Source organism: Calidris pugnax, unplaced genomic scaffold (assembly GCF_001431845.1).
Source record: "Calidris pugnax isolate Ruff unplaced genomic scaffold, ASM143184v1 scaffold14, whole genome shotgun sequence".
Lineage (NCBI taxonomy): Eukaryota > Metazoa > Chordata > Aves > Charadriiformes > Scolopacidae > Calidris > Calidris pugnax.
The window spans coordinates 4,134,053-4,155,575 of record NW_015090793.1 but is presented as its reverse complement, the minus strand read 5'-3'; the positions used below and the strand labels follow the sequence as shown (position 1 = coordinate 4,155,575).

General features: G+C 38.2%; 2 protein-coding genes across 4 annotated transcripts in view; one reads left to right on the top strand and one right to left on the bottom strand.

The window, feature by feature from the left end:
• Positions 1-1,110: 1,110 nt before the first annotated feature.
• Positions 1,111-16,193, bottom strand: TRMT44 (tRNA methyltransferase 44 homolog (S. cerevisiae)). Its single transcript, XM_014935994.1, has 11 exons — positions 15,322-16,193; positions 14,035-14,152; positions 13,017-13,236; positions 12,281-12,349; positions 11,717-11,824; positions 10,341-10,412; positions 7,098-7,204; positions 6,307-6,490; positions 5,234-5,621; positions 4,188-4,304; positions 1,111-1,569 (listed from the first exon to the last, which is right to left on the bottom strand). The coding sequence occupies exons 1-11, from the start codon at positions 15,749-15,751 to the stop codon at positions 1,337-1,339; spliced, it is 2,046 nt and encodes a 681-aa protein (XP_014791480.1). The 5' UTR covers positions 15,752-16,193; the 3' UTR covers positions 1,111-1,336.
• Positions 15,803-21,523, top strand: part of ACOX3 (acyl-CoA oxidase 3, pristanoyl) — a 36,253-nt gene continuing 30,532 nt past the window's right edge. Inside the window, exons 1-4 of one of the 3 annotated variants that reach the window (XM_014935992.1) lie at positions 15,831-15,853; positions 16,526-16,576; positions 19,274-19,452; positions 21,025-21,258. In XM_014935992.1, coding sequence (XP_014791478.1) covers positions 19,285-19,452; positions 21,025-21,258 — 402 coding nt within the window. In that variant the 5' untranslated portion in view covers positions 15,831-15,853; positions 16,526-16,576; positions 19,274-19,284. Of the gene's footprint in view, positions 15,854-16,525; positions 16,577-19,273; positions 19,453-21,024; positions 21,259-21,523 lie in introns of those variants that run through there. The other 2 variants (XM_014935991.1, XM_014935993.1) reach the window with 2 other exon arrangements.

Below are 21,523 nucleotides of genomic sequence, written 5' to 3'. Positions count from 1 at the left end.
ACTCACCAGAAAGGAGCGGAGTTTCCACACTGTCATTATACAAGCTAGGCCAGAAGCAACACGACTGTGCTTGTACAGCAGATACTGAACTTTACAAGTACTTAGCAGTTGACAGATGTGAATTATGACACTAGTTCAGCAACTGTCACTGAGCAATAATTAGGATTTCTTTCTAAATTAAACCTTTTAAAGAAAATAATACCATCTATCAAGGAAATCATAACCTGCTCAAGATGCTAAGACATTCCTTTGTTATCTGATAAGCAGAAACCCTGCCATTCCAATATTATTAAATACATTTTCCACTGTTACTCCTTACCTTAAAACAAGAGGGAAAGGACAGTATGTCCTACAAAGTCCTGAAAACCTACACCTACATGTGTAGACTTCCGCAGTAACTCACCAGAAAGTTACTCTTCAAACAACATTAATTTTGAGTGTTCTCAGTATGAGAAAGAATGAAGGACTAGGTGTGACTAAGAAAGGGTAATATGTAGTATTACTCCATAGTAACATGGAGAGAAAGCTGTCAGGTTAGGAAAGTAAGGGTAATATGTAGTATTACTCCATAGTACAATGGAGAGGAAGCTGTCAGGTTAGGAAAGAACTGATAAGCAGAAACTCTGCCATTCCAATATTATTAAATACATTTTCCACTGTTACTCCTTACCTTAAAACAAGAGGGAAAGGACAGTATGTCCTACAAAGTCCTGAAAACCTACACCTACATGTGTAGACTTCCGCAGTAACTCACCAGAAAGTTACTCTTCAAACAACATTAATTTTGAGTGTTCTCAGTATGAGAAAGAATGAAGGACTAGGTGTGACTAAGAAAGGGTAATATGTAGTATTACTCCATAGTAACATGGAGAGAAAGCTGTCAGGTTAGGAAAGTGAATTCTTTCTAATTTCTGACTCTCAAGAGTCACTTGTTAGTCGTAAGAAACCATAAATCATCCTCAAAAATTTGGAACAAACCAGCTAATTTGCAGGGTTTGAAAATGCTGCATTGTGTACATTTGATCTGATTGAGGATCACGAAGAATGTTCTAGGAAATTAAGTTTTCAAACTTTTCTACTTATACAAATGCAAGTTAGACATGCCATGACAGAATCTAAAGGTATATACATACTTTACTATGCCTTTTGCATGTTAATAAAAAAAACAACAAGACGACTAAAAATACAAAAGAACTTGTAAACCAACTGGAAAATAAGATACATAGGAATGAGAAAAATCCTCCATATTGTACAGATCTTCATGGACTAGGCAGTCCCAAAGTCAATCATAGATTCAGTTATGTACACAAACTTAAACACAAGTGGCTGCATTTTATTACTGTATATGTTTTTTCTTTTTAATAATCTGAGACTGCCTTAGCTCCCCAATCCCATGAGCATATGGGCAAGATTCAGAAGGCAAAGAACAACCATCAGGATGATGAAGGAAAAACCAACAGAGACGGGTTTTAAATGCTTCAGCTGAAAGGCGCCGTTTCACTTCAGGCTTAGTTTTCCTTGAAGGTTTCTCTTTTCTCCAGTCACGAATATGAACTCTCCCATTTAGAACTAAGATTTAAAAACAAACAAAAATGCAGCTGTTAATAGACAGCCATGGGAATTGTACTGGAAAAGATGCATAGTGACATTCTGTGAATAAAATATATATTCTACAAATGGATCACTCAGGCAGAACCAAATGTGCCATTTGTACAGAAATAGAAAGAAGTGCACAACAAACCGAGACACAGTTTAAAGAAGAATTGATTGATCTCCCCCGTGGGATGTTTACTGTGTTGCTGAATAGTTTCAGGCACCTTTGTATCATCTTTGCAGAGATTTGTTTGTTTGTTTTATATACAGCAGTTAGGATCATTTAAACTACAATCCTGTGAATTTAGATTGGAAGTCCTGAAAAAGAAGTTTCAGCTGCAAGAACTGTAATCCTTCCCATGTTCAAAACTTTATTATCCCACATTTAAAATGTGATTACCAGCAAAAAATCTAGTAAGAGGCTTCTAGTACTTTCACTACACAAAAATGCTCTTACAAAATGGTTCACTGACCCAAAAATACACTGCAAAGAGATGACAAGTCTAATCCTTCATATGAATCAACAGTGAACTATAATTGGTTAATAAAGACTTGTTTGGTTTTTTAAAAATTCGTTTGCTGTATTAGGACCATAAACTGCACACACACATTTGTGAACCTCTGTCAACTCCTTAAACGTGTAAGCAAGAGAATAAAAGGAAGTTAGTAAGAGAGAAAGAAAAAACATAGATTAAAAGCGACAGTGTAGATGAGGAGGGAAGAATCTGCCACTTCTAAGTTGCCATGCTCTATTTCCATATTCTGCTTCAGTCATACCTTCTGTATCACACACTTGTAGGTCGGAATAGTTAACTGAGACCATTCTGCATTTGATAATAGCTATTCAAAAAGGTAATGAGACCAGTGAAAGTTTAGTATCACACATTCAGGCCTGGATGAATTCATCCCTCCAGGCTTCCTTGCGATACACAAATAGATCTGAACTCATACAAAGTCAATCCAGAAGTGGGTTCAGCAGAGCTTTAAAATATTTCTCAAAAGATGAAGAAAAATGAGCAGATATAGTGCTATTTATGATCAAGCACATTTTTTTTTCCCTAAGAAAATCAGTCCTGTATTGGACAAGACACCTGATCAAAAGAAACTGCCACAGATCAGTTATTCCAAGTCCCTTCTTTTGTGGGGATGTGCGTGTGCATCCATCTGTTTTCCATTTCTTTAAAAAAAAACAAAATGCTGCAGTAAAGATGACAGAAGAGCTGCAGCCATGTTATCCTCTGTCCTCTTTGGCATAAGCAACGTCCTTCCAGACCACTTGCTAATAAAAGTCCCTTGTTATGGTGATGTGCTACTGAAGGAAAGAACCAAGTGGTCTCTACTGAAGCCCCAGGGACCTTCCATGTGATGTAAATTACTGAGAAAAGATCTTGCCTTAATCCTAGTCTTTCTTAAGAGGTTATGTGCAGACAGCATCCATGCCAAATAAAAATCCTCATTGTTTGTAACAGGTTGTAAATCTATCCCACCTATCCCTCATGAAAGGGAATCAAATTCAGACATAATGAATGCAGCGTGACCAACTCTTTCCAACACATGGTAATTCAAAAGGATTTCAGTATGGCTTCATATTCTATAATTGCCAAGTGCACAGAAATCCTAAACTTGGCTAAATTAGTCAGTGGCTGCAACTGGGTTGCACACTCAGGGTGATTTACCATGGATTAGATGATCAGCATTCTACAGCTGATGTAGAACTGTTGGGACACAAAGTTAACACATTTTAAAATTTGACACAGCCTTAAATACTGATAAAAACTAGAAGATCTTGTATTACTGCAAAGTTAGACCTTACTTTTGTAAAACTCCACACTAACAAAAACAAAACAAAACAAAACAAATCAACGAAACAAAACCCACCACATCATTACAACAGGAAAAAAATCCCCCCAAACCTGCTATCAATAAACGCAGCCAACTACAGTTAGACCTTACTTTTGTAAAACTCCACACAGACAAAAAAAAAAAAGAAAAAAGAAAATCAACTAAACAAAACCCACCACCATATCATTCCAACAGGAAAAAAATCCCCTAAAACCAGCTCTCAATAAACCCAGCCAACTATAGAAACTTGCTACTGAGTTCCTTCTGCCATGCTTCCCCAGGCTATAGGAACACATCAACCCTCACAGTTACAGGTTTTATGACTAGCTTTATCTTGTGTGCGCATTTACACTGTGGGCCTTGACAAGGCCAGACTAACTCTCAGTTAAATGCTTTGATGAACTTGCTCTGCATGTAACAGCCTAAAATCATCAATACATTCTAGGAAAAATGAAAATTCTCTAAGTATTAGCCACTTTAAAGAGTTGTTCTAGACCAACTGTATGTAAAAAGACAACTCCTTGCTCACAGATGCCTGTCCAACCTCATTCAAAGGAGTTTTTACTAACAGTATCTTAGCGCAATGGGCACATAAGGAATATTCAGTTTTCCACAAAGGTATAGAAAAGTAGTTAAAAAATAAAAAACCTGACCACGGTAATTCTTTAGTTGAGTTTAACAGCATACAGAGGAGATAAAATGGATGATTAAAAAAAAAACCAACCAAAAAAAACCCCAACCCTCTTCTTTACCTTCAAATACTTGGTGATTGTTCTTGAGTAGTGTCTGCAGGCCTCCATATTCACTCTTTAGCCTTTGTAAAGTCTCTTTATTTAGGTGTTCTGCTACTTCTTTCAAGGAAAGGCTTTCTGCAAAAAATAATGGTGTAGCTATTCAAAATGTATATATGTAAAATCCTATGAAAATTTAACTTCTATACAAATTAATAATGATACGCTGAATCTATGACTTATCTACCAGTACTGCTGCAAATTTGTGCTCCCAGTATCATCCATATGTATTTTATATATCTGTCTGTAAAATAGCAGCTTTCATTCTACAGTCAGAATTTCTACAGCAAGACACATTTTTTTATTTTCTCTGCTTTTTTTACAGTAGCATATAACCCTCAGTGCAGTAAGCACTGTTTACATGCTTGCATTTAGACAGAAGAGAGAATGACTGGAAGGATCTCCTGTAACAGTAACACAGGACAAACTACAGTGTATAAATAATAAAAATGGACAGAGGAAAATGAAAAGATGGTACTAGTGAGAACTAACTGAATGTTTATAAAATTAACAGCAACTTCTATTCTTTTTGTTCCTAAGACTAAACTAAAAAACTCCTAATCATGTCATAACCAAATGGCACTTCAAAGCACTTCTTACAGAATTCTTGAAGAATTACAGCTAATTATTATGTGACTATCCAAAAAGAAACTTAATATAATACTCCCCAAACAGATCCAGTCTTCTGTTTTGGTAAACGGGGAGGAGTTCTGTGTTTGTTTGGTTTTGTTTTTTAAACAAAAATTGATTCTGCCCAAATATTTAAGTGTAGAGAAAAAAAAACCCACAGCAATTTCAAAATATTCTTATATGCCTTATTTTCATCCCAGAGTGTAATAAAACACGGCAGAAAAAAGGCCTTTGATTGCTAGTGTACTCTTCTTGGTATTTTGTAAAAATCTATTTCACTTACTAAATGTAGAAACACAAATTCATTGGAAAAGACAACCTCTACCAGCAAAAGATTATGTAAAGGAAAGAGGTAAACAATTGTAAACAAATCTCACCTCCTTGGTTCCAGGTATTTGTAGTTTCCCCGTGCATATTAGAACTTGATTTTTGAGGGGTTCCATTTAACAGCAAGTTTGCCACACTGAGAACTACATCATCTACAAAATCCCGAGGGAGCGAAGCGCAATTTCTGATTCGTTCTACTTTTTCTCTGGGTTGAAATCCAGGCATCCAAATTGTACCAGCGGTCTCAGTCTCATTTTCAGGAAGTTCTGAGCCTCCTTCTTTGCATACATCAGAGTCATCCTTAGGATTAAATTCAACTTTTCTGTCACGTGTGACCACAGCACAGGTCTGACGACTATTAATATACTGTGTTATCTGCTTGTCAATCAGAGCGCATTCCGTAGGTGGGTAGGTCCTATTTTTTCCAATAAGGCACACCTATTTTAGGAGAAACAGGTAAATCACTATTTATACAGAGTCCCATACTTACAGAGCCCCTCAACCTGCCCATGTCTTATGCAGGCTTCTAAATCTACCTACAGGAGATATCCATTCAGATACAACCTCTCACCAATGTCTGGCAGTTCTTTAATTTTATTTTTCAAATACTGGTGTCACAGAAGAAATCCAGTAATCGAACCATAACCCATCATGCCATACAAGCACAGAGAAAAAAAACACTGTTCCTGACTCTCAGTTTATTTACAAAATTAAAACTGGAACACCTCTTCCTACTCTGAGACTATTTCACTTTGAATTTCATAGGACATGAAAAACAGCAAAATTAAGTAAAAATAAGCAATGTAGGCAGCTGGAAAAATTACAGCAAAAAATGAGTTTTATGTTTTTCATCCTATTGAGTGGCATAAGAAATAACCATAAAACCTTCCGTTCTTTCTTGTCTTTAGGATTGTACCTATGACATTAAAAGCAGATTACTCAAGAGAACAGTGAGTATTTTTAGTCTCTTCAAAGCATATTGTCTCCAATAATGCAACCAAGTACAGTCTTATCTTAAAACAATAACAATGTACAAATAATACTAATGAACAACACCCATATGCTTCAGACAGCTAGAAGCTTAAAAAAAAAAAGAGAAAAACTCCACACAGTCCAAAATTACCCTTTTTGTTGATGGAATTCTAAGGCAATCTTCTTCCACGTGAAAGCCACATACAAATCCCACTTGAGCAACAAAATCAAGATATTCTCTGTACTGAGTTTTCTTGCTTTGTCTTCGGCTGTATTTTCCATGGAAATCAAAGAAGCAACATGGCAGCACGAAGTAGCAACATGAATAGGAAGACCTATGAGAAGGATAACAAACTGCTGAATGGAACGTCAATTCAGAATTTAATGAATAACCCATCATCTACAGGCAATAATGGACATTTTCATTAAGCAACAGGAGCTTCACAAAATATTTGTATGTTCCTCTGTCAGTAGATCTGTTAGCATAATCAAAAATAATGTTTAATAAAGTATTTGCTACAGCGAATTACTGTGCCAACTTGGTTTGCAAGACTAAACTTCTAGATATTAAACTATTGCAGCTGGTTGTGAAGAGCACAACGGTTCAAGAAAGTCAAAACTAACAGCAGTTTCATTTAGAAATAACAAACAACCCACCCTCAAAAAACAGACTCACACCTAAAGAATAAAAATCAATTCTTGTTTCTGGACTTCAAAAGCAAAATGCTGTCCTCAATTTTATGAGAAAGTAAACATTACATTTGTGCTTCTCCACAGGAAGAGAAACATTTTGTAAAAACAATCAATTGGCATCAAAAGCAGCGAGTCCTGCAAGGACAGCAGGTGTGGCTGCAAAAGTGACAGTTTTCAGCAAGTGCACACAGGTAATTATGTTGCAGTTGTTTTATTCCTTCCCTCCCACTCTCCTCCCTCCACAAATACCTAGCTGCAATTACAGGTATCCATGGTGTTAATTCATCTGAATGGTTTCCTATGAGCCAGTCAGCGTCTGGAAAGAGGTGACTATCACCTGGCATGATTGTAGATTCCTAAAAAACAAAAAAATACGTTAAGTGAATTTTATTACAGGTTTCTTTAAATGCGTTTTATTTGTTAACAAAGCACTAAGCCACAATATAAAATCATACAAGCTGACAAATACAAGGTGAATGAAAACACAGACATCAACGTTATTTTCCTCAATCTGCACTTTTGCCAGGCAGTAATTTTATCGCTACAAAGAAGTAATTTAGGAACAGTTAACTACAAAATACTGTTCAAAGAGTGGAATAACAATTCTGATATCTGGCACCTTAAATATACCTAAACAAATATACACAGGATTTATGATTTCTTGCCATTCTCCTGTCAACGTATGTCTGGACTCAACTTTTCAGAAAGCCACTTAATTTGTTATATCTTAACAGTCCTAGGACTCACACAGCAATTAATCTTCTTTCCCAGACTCTACCCAAATCAAATTCTAATATATAGACTACTCTTCATCATTCACATATAATAAACCTAATCCAGCCTAACACTTTCCCTCTTGTCTATGTTGCCATGCCATTTCTTTCCAAGTTCTGTCAATACCTTATGATACATGCAAAGATCAGGATAAAACTAAGAAACGATTGGTTAGAGAAAAATTTCTTTGGTGGCCTTTAGAATAGCCTTTTGCTTCACAGAAATTCAAGATATATGGATTGAGAAGACATCAGCACAGAGGTCTCCCCACCACAATAGTGACTCAAAATAGTTATTGGTATCAAGAATATCCTACCCTGATATTCCCAGGGAAAAAAAAAAAAAACAACACAAAAAACCAAAAACCCAATACCAACCACCAAACAGAATGAATTCCTCAATCATGTCAAATTTTAAAAGTTGTGGAGTGCCTTTAATGTTTCTCTCATGCACACATTTTATTACCTTGAACTATGTTCAGCAAAGAAAGTACTCAAAGTTATGTTGATACTCTACAAACGTGTATGAATCTCAAGAAAATTACTGGGCATATTTGAAAAAAGCTTTAAATATGGATCTCCACAGACCTTTAGGAAAGGCCTTGAAAATGATGCCCATACTCTCATTTTATTTAAAATACACGTGGTTTATGAGGTCAAAATTCACCTGTATATGCAAAATAGTATCTGTGTAGGAACTAAAAAACATAAACATGCTTCCTAGGGAATTTCTGAAATCTCATACTGCCTCTGTCAATTCCCCTCATGAAAGCACTCTTAGGTGTTTTAGGTATCAGTACGGTGTAACATTGTTCACTTTAAATACTATATCTCTGACCATTTTTAGTTATAATATCTAGAAATGCATATACATATGTAACAAATTTCTTTTTGGCAGGTTAGCACATCTTAAACCAAGTGTTTGATAAGTGTTTTCTTATGGCTGATTAAACAAGTTACTCCTACATTACATTTCAGTTTTGATCATTTGATTTAGGTATAGCATGAATTATCAGTGCCATACTCCATATTTTGACAGTCACCCATAATCACATTTGTATTCACCATGTCTGACAGCAGTTTGGCTACACAGAGTGCCACCTGTTACACTCATTTATAGTGATAGTATTGGCACTGAATGTCACAGATGGCAACACTCATCCTGCAACTCACGCTTTAAGTAAAAATCAAAACAAAATTAGCTTTGAGAGTAAAAAAAAGGCTGTGATCAGGTGCTTTCTCCTGTAGCCACAGGAGCCTTGCTAAATCATTTCACCGTTGCTCTTCATTATATAACTCTTTCCCACATAAATTTGTCCTTTCCCTATATGCATATTTTGGATATTTTTGTTTGTCTGGCTTTTTCAAGTGTTCTCTGTGAATTTTTTTAATTCTTTTTTAAAAGGCAAATAAACGACACCCTTTTTCTATTTTGTTCCCTCATGCTGCAGAGAGGGACAGCTAATGCTCAGAAGTTTCCTCATGAGTCAAGAAATCTAAGAAACCGTAAACAATCAGACCTTAATATTGAACGAATGTACAAAATTCAAAGATTTCTGTAATACAGAAAAAGAGGCAGAAAAATGAATACATAACGTGAAGGAAAAGATAAAATGCTGTTTGGTGTGATCAGAAGTGACAATGTAATACAACAGGAACGAAGGAGCACCACAGCTTGATGTTTTGGATTGTTTCTTGAAGCTTTTCAGCTGGTTACAGACTGGAGCAAAGGAATCTGGCAGTTCTGGCATCTGCCCCCTACCCAAAATGGCAGGGTGGCAAAGAGAAGGCTGCACAAGGCTGTGGAAGCTCCACCTCCCACCTGTGAAAATGGCTGTTCTTTTGTTTATTTAATGTAAATTGTTAGCATTCAAAGATGTGTTGAATTAACTTTAAAACAAAGCTACTACAGAATAGACTAGAACTATATGCAGAAAATTCTTTTAATATATTCAAGTTGATAATTTTTGAGAGAACAGAGTGAGAAATTTTAGGAATCTAGAGCACAAGAAATCAGGAACACCTCAACTCCAAAGTGCAACTGCTGATCAGTACCATACTTTAACAAATATCAGATCAAGAACAGCTGGAGTTAAAAGTGAATGTTACTGTACTCAAATTGTTCCTGTTCTCATAAAAATGCTAATGTGGCACTTGAAATATAATCCCTCTTTCAGATTTATTTTCCTGTCTTTTTTTTTTTTGAAGGCTATTATTGCAATTACTTACCACAAAGTCAGTACAGGAGAGAACTGGCTCCTTTGGGGTTCAACAATTTTGTCCCCAAAACAGCACATAGCACTAGAAGGTCAGAATCACTTTCAAGAATAAACTACTCAGAAATTTGGATACTTGTATCTTTTTTGAGGCACAGTGGTGCAAACAAAGCTGCTTAATGTTGATCTTCCTGTAAAATCAAAGATTGTTTTATACTGTGCATGTCTGTACTGAAAGTAGGAAATCATGCTAGCCTTCTCAGCTAAAAAAGTAAGTTGCAAATATGCAAGGTATGGTACAGCATTGCTCCAATAATACCCTTTACAACTTACTTTATAGTCCCACAGGACAGATGGGTGGATTCATACCAAACCCATAGATCACTTCAGACCACAGTCCATAAACTGGTATGTTTGATTACATTTGCATCCACACAACCAGAAGCAATGAACAAATGAATAAAGTTACAAATCATTAAGATTGACATACATTTGCATAATACCTCTAAATGAGTTTCTGGTCCATACATGTCCCATATTTTTCTTCTCCTCACATCAATTCCTCTACCTGAATGCTGAAATATTTAAACAACAAAATAGTATCATTTTTAAGTACTACTTTTAGCAGAAGCTGTCAAACAGGTTCACTAAATGTACATATTAACACTGACTATATCATTCACACTAAAATTTAGACACATCATGAAATTCAGCTTCACTACTTCAGGCAGAAGCTGAATACTTTTAATCCCTTCTTTCCCTTCTAAGCATAAAGGGAAAGACTAGGAAACACTAAGAATATATCTGGTTTGAAATTTTACACCAGGCACACCTATTAAGACTTGAAAAATCTGGATCTCTATAAAAGTAAAAGCAGAGTATTATATTTTGTTTGTTTTTAAACTATCAAAACCTTTCATAAGACGACTATTATGAAGTCAATTAGGCTGTTGGAGTCCAAACACATTTTTCCCTGTGTGAACTGATGGGAAAAGGAAATAGGACTGAAAACTAACACAAGAAACAAAGAATGCATAACTAATAGTATTTGAACTTTGAGAACCTGCAGAACAATCACAAAACTCTCACATGGTTTTTTTTGAGAGTCAGCAATGTTTGCCAGTTCTGCAGCAGTGATGTCCTAATGATGTACGAAAAGAAATGTCTACAGGGAAAATTGTATCTTGTATTAGATCAAATTTTTCTGGCCACATAAGGAAAGAGCACTTGAGTTAACAGAACTTGGACTTTTTTACCCCCCCAATGATGTCTATTGATCTAATCGGAGATACTAATTTCCTCTACAAATTGTACCATGTTCTCTCAATAGTGGAAAATACCATTTTCTAAAACAGACAGACCAAACTTCACTGGGTTTTGCTTAATCTCACTGACTTTTTTTGTTGTTTCAGAAACTGCCACAAGACACTGAATTTTGCTGTCACCACATTTTCATTCTCAAAAGCACAGCTTGTTGTGAGAACATCTTCAGGACATAAAAAGCAGAATTCAACTTCAATAAAAATAAGTTTTTGTAAACCTTCTCTTGTGAAAGAGAATCTCTGTGTTAAGATTCCTCATTCCTTTCTGCTTTGTCTGCAGAGTAACTAAATTACACCATTATTTTTAATTTTCCTCCTTCCCACCTCAGAAAAATAGCCTTGAATTGAGATTAATTGCACTATTAAAAATAGATAAATAAGTGAAAGCTTTCTAAAGCTCTGCTAGGATTTTTTCCTGGTAACTACAGTGACAAAATTATATTCTAGCAACATGAATTAATTGAATTTTGGTTGTTTGCATACCACATAAAAGGAAAGCATAACAACGTTAACTGTCTCTATTTTTTAATTATCATTTTAAAAATCACTCTATTTACCCCTTCATTATTTAGAATGTGAACCAGTAGACCATTTCCACATCCAAGATCTACAAATGACTGTTTCTTGGTAAACCCTTTTTCCTTTCTCTCTTCTTCCCAAAGAATCTGAGAGAAAAAAAAAAAAAGAAAATGTTTTAGACTTCTGCTTTCAAGTTTTCCTGGAAGAAAACAGCAAATGTTATTGGAAATTAAAGAAGAAAGTTAGGAGAGAATGCAGATGTGACAAAAGAAATCCCCTCATAGAGCAAGTAACTTGAGAGAAGGGAAAAAACCCATCCAAACCACTAAAACTGTTTAAGGAGAGGGCAGAAATTATGTTACAAAGCATCAATCATTTTCTAAGTGCTGAGCACATCCTCCACTCCCTTCTGAGTCACTGGAAGCTGAAATTAACCAGGGCTATACAACCCCCTTCCTTTTGCTTTGTACACCTGCAGTACTTCAGGTCATTCTCTTTTAAAGAATGCAACAACTGTAAAATGAAAACACCTCTTTAGAGATTCTATTATTGGGAAATACAATATTATTATATTACAAATATTAGGCAAAGCAGTTCCTTACCAGCAAGTAAGTGGCAATGGCAACATCTTCATAAACAAATTTCTCAGGATCTGTCACTTCAGGCCACACCTTCAGAAAAAATAGACAAAAAATATTTTCTGCACCATCTGAAATTTAATATTTTCACAATGTTTTAACAAAAGCATTTATTTTTTTTTTGCCTGTAGCTAGTCTGGTGCATAAGGATATAGACATTACTTCAACTAGCACTTAAGATAATCACTGTTATTTTTCAGGATTCCCAGGATAAAACAATACTACAACATTTATTTTCTAACTCAGAAAGACATATCAACGTTGCATCTAAATTTAAAGAGTAATAGGAAATTTAACCTGCTTATTAACCAGCACTGTTCCCAGAATCATTCAGCTTTTGAAGAAGGTAGCACTTTATTTATGACTTCTAGTCTGGACGACTTAGTATTTGCATCCACTGGCCTCCTGTTTACTTCTTACTTGAGGGGAAACATTCAGGAAAGTATTTAACTACCCCAGATAGTTATTGTTAACTTGGCTCCAAATCTTGCTTTTCCATTTCAGTTCTTTCAAATACTAAATTCTTTGTTTCCCACATACACAGAAAAAAACCAAACCACCAGACTATAAAATATATATTTCAATTAAATTGCTGCTTCTATTAAAAATAAGAATTCAGTGGAAGATGCAGTTTTACTAAAACAATAACAAAAACAATTATAGGAAAGCATATTATTACTGCATTTACTGCCAAACCTACCTTTACCATCTCTTTGTATTTTTCTTTAAGGTCTTGATAAACTTTGCTGTATTTTGCTACAGAAATGAGCGAGAGTGTACTTTTAAACTCACTGGGCTTTTGCTCCACAGACCATTTAGCCAGTTTGGACAAAAGTTCATTTCCAAGCCATGCTAGTTTGGGGTATGCAATTCCATCTGAAAACCAGTCTTCTGGAAATGGAGCTACAATAGACACAGACCTTTAAAAAAAATAAAAATAAAAACTTTGTATAAATATAATGTATTTCATTATCTGAGCTACCTCAAAAAAAATTAAAAGAATGATTAAATGGAAAAAAATCAGCAGATCAAACAGAGGTGTAAAAGTAGATTGGGGAATAAAGAGATATGTAATATATATGTATCTGCCAATTCAAACACTGTATGTGAGAGTCCATGCTACATTTAACACAATGACAGGTTCATTACATGATGAACCTGATTTAGCAATATATCCAAAGACTAACTAGTAAAAGTGAATTCAGGAAGTTAATGAAAACAACAGGAAGATTTAGGAGGAAAATACACCAGCTGGCACATTTTATTATTTCATCATCTCTAACTTTATTTAGATTTCATTAGAGCCAAGCCCTCAGATGCTCAGGGCTTGGTTGCAATGGTTTATACTTCAGTGACCGAAGCTCAATAGGCTCCAAACAGCAACTCCAATTTGACCCTCAACCTTAACTAATACTCACAGAACCTCACCTCACAGGCATAGCCAGTTCCTCGTGATCAAAATACAAATATTTTTTCTAGACCACACACACGCACAGTCAACGTATACATTCAAAGTTCAGATTTGTTTTGTGTTGATTTGTGTATCGTAGATGTTTCATTTTTAACTGAACGCTATGCAGTAAGATCACACCACTACTGCCTTTTACTAGTCAAGCACCAAATTATGCAAACAAAATCACCTAGATACTAACGCTAAAATATGGTGTGATCCTTGCAATAATTCAGGGTTTGCTTCCTCTCTCACTCCTAGCACTTACCATTCCTCATCTTTTATGTGTGTCAGTTGAATTTGATAAATATTGCACTTTTTAAGCTGATATTTTCCTTCGCTGTTTTCCTCCAAAGGCAGAAAGGTCACAGTCCCATTGTAAACATCTGAAAAGATATTTCAATAGTGATATATTATTCCATGGTGCAAACCATCCTGGTTAGCACCAAAATAAACTTTTGTTTCCTTACTACTTTTAATGCAAACTAGTGAGGCAAGATTTAGGACAACGCAAGAAGAACCACAAAGCTAAGAACAGATCCGTTTCTCAGTGTGCCTGACATCTGAACCTACTAAACTGTTTGAATGCTTAAAATTTTACATTCTGCTGCATGATGTTTTCCCAAATATCTAAGGCTGATCAGTAAGTTTATTCATGTTCTTTAAACATAAACATTTGAATAAAGTAAAAGCTAGACAATGAGACTTTTCTAGCATAAAACCTCTGCTTTGCCTTATACCACAGCAAATTTAGAGTTTCAGGTTTTAAAACTGGAATTAATGGAGACTTATGTATCAGCCTGGTACTAGACAAACAATCAATGCAATAGTAAAAAATAATCAACAGCTTTATGAGTATCTATTGATTTTGCTGTGCTCAAGCACATGATTTATTGTATTATTTTAATTAATTATAGCTACACTTCACTTTTAGCAACATGCAGCTTTCCAAATTAGAGTTCCCAGCCTAAGCACGCTGCTTACAAACCCATAATTAGGTTTGTGCTACAAGCAGGGTTTTTGGGCAGGCGGCTTACTCATGACAGGAGCTCGCACCATGCCCAGCCTTCTTGCCTTTTCTTTTTAAGGGCAACAAAAAGATGAGGCATTTTCTGTGTCTCCCTCAGGAGCGGGGGTGCCAGGCTTCCCTGAGAGCTTCTCCCACCTCAGCAGTACCTTACAATCCTCACATTAGCTCTTCCCCTACTGTGCCTTCTTGAGGATGAAGCGGGGCTTGTTTAAACCAGTCCCACAGGTGTTTGAACCTTATAATTTGTATTTCAGCTGCTGACACCCCCTAGCACAGTAATAACAACAAGAAAAAAAAAAACAAACAAATAAAAGCTAAGTACAGGATAAAGTAAAAAAAATAAATAATAAAACTTATCTGCACTCCCACAAGTAAGGAAAAAAGCTGAATTTATCTCATTTGCGCGACAATCTCGGCTGGGACCGGCCTGCAGCGGAGGCAGCACCTCACGGCCTGCGCTCCATCACGGCGGGCCCCGCCGCCCCCCGCCCGCCCTCCCCGCCCCGGGGCCGGGCTCCCGCTCACCTTCCACCGCCAGCTCCTTCGTCTGCGGGGCGGGGGGCTCGACCGGCCGCCCCCGGGGCAACAGCGTCCTCAGCACAGCGCGGAGCTCGGAGCGGCGGCCCGGCCCGCCCCACGGCGTGAGGGGTGGCGGCAGATGCCCCTGTCCCGCCGGCAGCTGGCCGTGCACCTCCCGCCACAGCCGGCCCAGCTCCGCCGCCCCACCAGCCGCCGCTCGCCCCTCTCGCCCCTCGCCGCCCCACACGGCGTCGAGGGGGGAAGATGCTTCCCCGCCCTCCCCGAGCGGCACTGTCCCCTCCGCCTCGATGGCGGCGCCGCACAGCCGTCTGTTGGCCACCTGCGGCTTCTCCAGCCAGACGCGCACCGCCGCCCAGAAGCCGCCGGGCAGCGCGGCGCCGCCATCCCGCACGGCCGCCGTCCCCACCAGCCCCATGGGTGGCCGTCCCGCCGCTGCCGCCGCGCAGCGGGGAGGAGGCGGGCCGCCGTCGCAGGCTGCTCCCGTCAGTTCCTGAGGCGGGGACGGCGGCGGCCGCAGGTAGGTACCGCGTCCCTTCGCCCCAGGACGGGGCGTCGAAGCCGCAAGCGAGGAGGCGGCGGCGGGCTCTCCGCCTACGCGGAGCGGCTCCTGTCAGCCCTGCCCGGGCAGCCGGGCCTGCCGGCGGGGGTCCCGGGCTGGCAGCTGAGAACTACGGGGTGCCGCCTGCGCCCGGAGGCGAATGGAGGCCGGCGGATTTTGAGAGTATTTATAGCTTTCGTGTGAGGAGGGGGCGTGCGGTTGTGACCGCGGCCGCGGTACCTCAGCGCGCAGACACCCTTTCCGAAAGCGGCCTCAGAGCGGGGCCCCACAGGCCCCCGGCCGCCCCGATCCGCCAGGGAGCAAGTGTGTTTTGCGTAGTTATAAACAGTGTGCTACGTAATCTTATTTTTTTTTTTTTTTTTTTTTAACCTCCTTCAGAGCAGAGAGGAAGCCCCTCCCTGGGTTTAGGCAGCTCGAATAGCGGTTTTGCACTGAAACCTCCAAGGATTGCTACGGGTTTACTTCCCTGCCTTTAACCTCTCTAGTGTTGTCTTTCCCTGGACAACTGCCCTGACGGTGGTTTTATTAATTTCATTTTATTTTCTAGCGGCTCTGCATTTGCAGGTGACTGTATTTCTGACAAAATAAGGGTACTTATTTTAGGTCCTGATTATTATTATTATTATTTAGGTCCTTATTCTTGTCGGCTACCAAGTGTCTCGGCTGTGTCAGTTACACAAGGTAATGGGCGATAACGCCCCGCAAACGGAAATATCCCCTCGTGATTTGCATAGCGGTGTTGTTAAATTTTAATTGCTTCCACCGAGGAAGGGCCTCAGCTCAGCACTTCCCAGAGAAACTCCGGCCGTTGTCTGCAAGTTGAAAATAACCGCGTTGTTATTTTCCGCCGCCACATCCCCCTGCAGCTTTCCGAAAATCAGCACAAGGCTGAAATTAACACTGATGTTACTCTTTAGGGCAGTCCTTTGTTACTTTCCTATGGTAATTGACTGGTTTGGTTTCCTAATTAGTTTTGAAACTGTTTGCTTGCAACCAAATCATATTAAAACACTGTGTGAAGGCAGAGAGAGAAATTGTAATTTTGTTTTTAAAGTACCAGATCCTCTTTTATGAACACTTAGGTTTTCTCATTTGAGCAATCTCATTGATTTGTAATGTAAATAAAGCTGGGTGCAACAGCTGCGGTATTTTGATGGAAGTTTTTCTCTTTCTTTTTTTCTCTGAGCCAGAAGCCTTGAACTTCTGTCTGATTTATCTGTTTTCCAGTTAGAAAAGTAATCTCTGTTTACTTGGCTTCAGGTTGAAATGCTCTTTCTCAGTGGCTTTCCCCCCCAATCTTTTCTTTCCAGACCTGTTGCTTAATAGTGGAACTGCACCTTCCTAAAACGAGTTGGAAGTCACATGCAGAAATACTACCCTGCAGTCATCTTCAACTATGTCTGTACCATCCAGAACTAGAGAATTACCTCCCTAAGAGGATTAGGTTGAAAGAAAAGAAATGTAGCAAGGAGATATATCACGATGAAGAGGAAAAAAAAAAAAAAAGTGACGGAAAAAGTAGAATGCCAAACTAGTAGTTTGTGTACAGACTATGTTCATAGTCCGTACACAGCCCTTGGCCAGCCCTGGGCCCAGATGTTCTCCCAGTACTTTTGATAATTGCTTCATCCAGCCAGTCCCCTTGTTATAAGGTGGCCAGCTTCTGTTCCCCTGCCTGATCACTTCTGCGTTTTACAGGCACAGCAGAGATCTCTGCATGAAGTGACAGAAGTTGCTGGGTGTGACAGGAGCCGGTAGCAGCAGAGGGCACTCCAAAATCTGCTTCTGGGAGCAGCCGAGGCATCAGCCTTTGCTCTCTGGGGCCAGGTTCTGACACAAAGGGAGATTCCCCTTCTCTCCAAAACCAGAGCGGTTGTTACCTACTGGTAGTGAAATCCTGCTGGTTCTGTGAAGTTTTGCGATGCCCTTGCATGACCCATAGATACACACAACAGAATGCCAGCAGATGGCATTTGATCACATACACAAGAGTCTGAGGTCAACTCAGCACAGAAAAAAGTGTATTCAGAAAAAAATGTTTAGTGGGAAGACAGACTAAAAATGCAATAAGCCACCACATAACAGCGATGAAAATTTCAACTCTAGCCAAGAAAGAAGGAAAAGTGAAGCTTAAGTGTGGTTGCAAAGTTCAGACTTGGTATTATTTTATAAATTTATTCCTGAGTATGGCAATATGACACTTAAGTGCATACCTACGTGCTTACAGGTTTTCAGAACTGCATCACCCGTGTAGAAGAAAAGCCCTCTAGTTTTGCGTGCTTTGTAGAAGTCACTACTGTGATAGTTTTATTTGACTTCATTTATACAGGTTTAACTGTACTTTTACAGACCCGTTGCAGACAGAGCCTCCTGCTTGTCCCATTCACCTGTTCTATTCCAGTCAGTGTTGATGATGGACAGCAAGTTGATATTGTTTTAGTTTCACAGTTCTAAATGTTCACCATATGGAAGCAGTGGAGTAGCACAGAGGGCTATTGGAGGTTATGTTTCCCCTGCGTAAAGCCACCTATTCATTTCTGCACCATATTCCTAATGGCCAGGGCAGATACACCCAGATATCGTAGTGCTCACGTAGCTGAGTGGATCTGTGGGAGCTAACCCAGACACGACTAAATTAGGCAAAGGGCATGCAAATGTGCAGAATTTTACAGAAATTTGTTTCTTGTAATTGGTGTACATTAAATAAAGGTTTAATTACCCACTTACTCTTTCATATGTTCAACCACTGTTGAGTTCCTACCGTTGACCTCATGTTTTCTGTCTCACGTTTACATACAAACAATGGTTCATCATGTCAGTTACATAAAAAGAAACCTTAACGTAAAGCCAACATGCCATTTAGTTGAAAGTGAAGTGTTTACTAGAAATGTGGAGATAATACAGGCATCTCCTGCATTTGAATAAGGCTTTGTATGCATATTTAAGTGCTTCAATATATTTTATTATTTTGCATTTAAGTTAGAAGTGAGGTAACAATTATTCACAGTGTGTTAAATAAGACGTGTTATTTTCTTTACTGGATCTTTTACCTCATCCTCTTTTTCTTATTATGCAATATTAATCAAATAGTGTCCCTGTTTCATATTTTGCTTATTTTGAAAGGTTTAATTCATATTTTAATAACAAAGATCTTTAATTTACATTTGATCAAATGGGTTTTTTTGGCTTAGTTTGTACTAAGCCAATTAAATTAGAAAAATGGAAGGGCAAGCTTTTAGTTGGCTCTGCACTGCTGTATTCATACATTTGAACAAGTCTGTAGATTTAATTAACAACCCTTTTGATTTCTTTTAATTATTAAAAATAAGACATCTTCAGTGCTTCAGTTCGTGATGTGTCTTTTCTTGTTTGGTGCAGGTTAGCTAACAATGGCATCCACACTGAATCTGAAAGAAGCCACTGGCAACCAAAGTTCATGGGATGCTTTGCTACCAGATTTCCCCAAAGGACCACTTTGCAAATATCGGAAGAGAGCTTCCTTCAACTGGAAAGAGATGGCAGTGCTAGTAGATGGCAAAGATATCATCCAGCTTAAGGTAAACTTTGCAATAATTGAAAGCATGTTTTAATTTTGGAGATATCAGTAGAAGCGAGTACGTGATTTTCAAAGGGAGAGTATTCTGTGGATATGGAGCATGAAGAAATTGGTTTTGCACATCCAGTTTTCAGAACAGAGCTGAACTTTTAAGCAGCCTACTTTGCTGTCTAATAAGGCTCATTTCGTTACTGAACATCAGTAGAGTGGAGATCAGCAAGTGCTACATTAAAGAACTTCAGTGTTCATTTCAAACTGAGAAAGAACTGTATTCTGCCATACTTATTATTGTAGTGTTTGTATTAAATCATGTATCCCGTGGTTTTATAATGCACTTAAGCTGAGTTAAGTTCATGCCTCTGTCAAACATACTATTTCCTTGATTTGACATACTTTCCTATGATCTTCTGTGCTTGCCTTAACGCTTATGTGTCATTGCAGTTGGACACATTAGCGTGCTTACCTCACTGAAAGCTAAACCTACCAAAAAAAATAGCTTAATTGCAGCTATTTTTTAATTGCAGCAGGAGATCGTGTGGGAATGCATGACTTAAGAGATGTAGGAGGAGACAGAACTGACTTTTTTGAAGGTGGTATAGATTTACATGGATTTAAGCAAATCTTGAATGTTCACCATAATTACTAAAATCTTGGAAGGTGGATCAGAGAAATCAGAAATTCCTTGTTTGCATCTGACTGATATACTTAAAAGCATAGAAAAAACACAAGTGCTCTGTGTCTCAGGGAGTTTCGAAGTTGCATGGACAAATATTGTTTTCATACAGAGAAAGGGAATGACCCTGCCTTTTAAAGAAAAGCACAGGAAATCTTCTGGTTTTCTTCCTTCTTACTGTGTCATTCTCTCCAGAGAGGAGGAAAGGACTTAAAAATTTTTTAAAGAAGATTTTGCCTAAGGCACTGCACTTTTTTTTTTTTTTTTCTAAGTTGCATGAAATACAATCAAGAAGATGTGGGTATCTTGCAGACACAGAGATCTGACATAAAAAAAACCAACCCACCATAATATATACTCTAACAAAAAAAGAAAAAAAGATCCAAATTGAAATGTTAAAAGATGCACATCCCCATATTGGATGGCTGCATATGGTATGTTCCATTAAATGGAGTATATTTCTGCTTTCATCTGGGAACAGAGCAGTTGTGGTAGCTTAATGGCTTTACCATTATGGCATATTTCTAACTGAATGTAAGCCCTGGAGTTCTACCTTTGTTTTCAGATTGACAGCCATTGCCCTTTAGATCATGCCAGCAGCTTCATATAGTGAAATTATGAAGCTGCCATAAAAAGCAAGTAGTTTTTACCATACTGTTCTCTTCCATGCAGAGTGAATAAGTCCCAGGCTTATTACTTCATGACAAAGGAGCTTTCATAAAATTTAGCTGCATGAACTGTATGTATAATGACTGTTTAAATACAATCTGGAATTTTGCCTTTATAAATTTACATCTTCTATTGAGCAATTTTGGCCTAGTATTACCCTGTAAGAACCTTAACTTGTTTTTTTAGCTCTTTTAGATTAACATTCTTATGTCAGTCTTTTTGCCCTTTAAGAACAGAATCTTCTCCACTCTGGAAAGCGATCCTCTCTTTGCACATCACCCTGGAGAAGATTTGTGCCGTGAGAAGTACCAGGAGCTGACATTCCTGCGCTGTAAAAGACTTTTTGACTATGAATTCCTTACTCAGCAAGAGATCATGGAGAACCCATTGAAGATATTTAATATGGTCATCTGTATAGGAATGTACGATTGGTCTCCATGTCTCCAGTATTTCTTACATTGTGGTGTAAGTACTGTTCAAAGTGTGTAGAAGTGTAATACTCATCTAGAAAACCTGAAGGTAGCTTTAAAAACAGTTCTCTTTTGATCTTGAAGCAGCTACCTTCAGTTCCCAATCCATTTGCAATGAAACAAACTAGAATAGTCCTTAAGTTTTGATGTACTTAAAAGCATTGGTAAGGTCAAGAGGAAAGTGAGCTGATTAAGCGTTTTTAAGAGTTTGCAGTGAGGGCTTGAACAGGTAAGAGCTGTGAAAATTTCAGTCCTCTGTA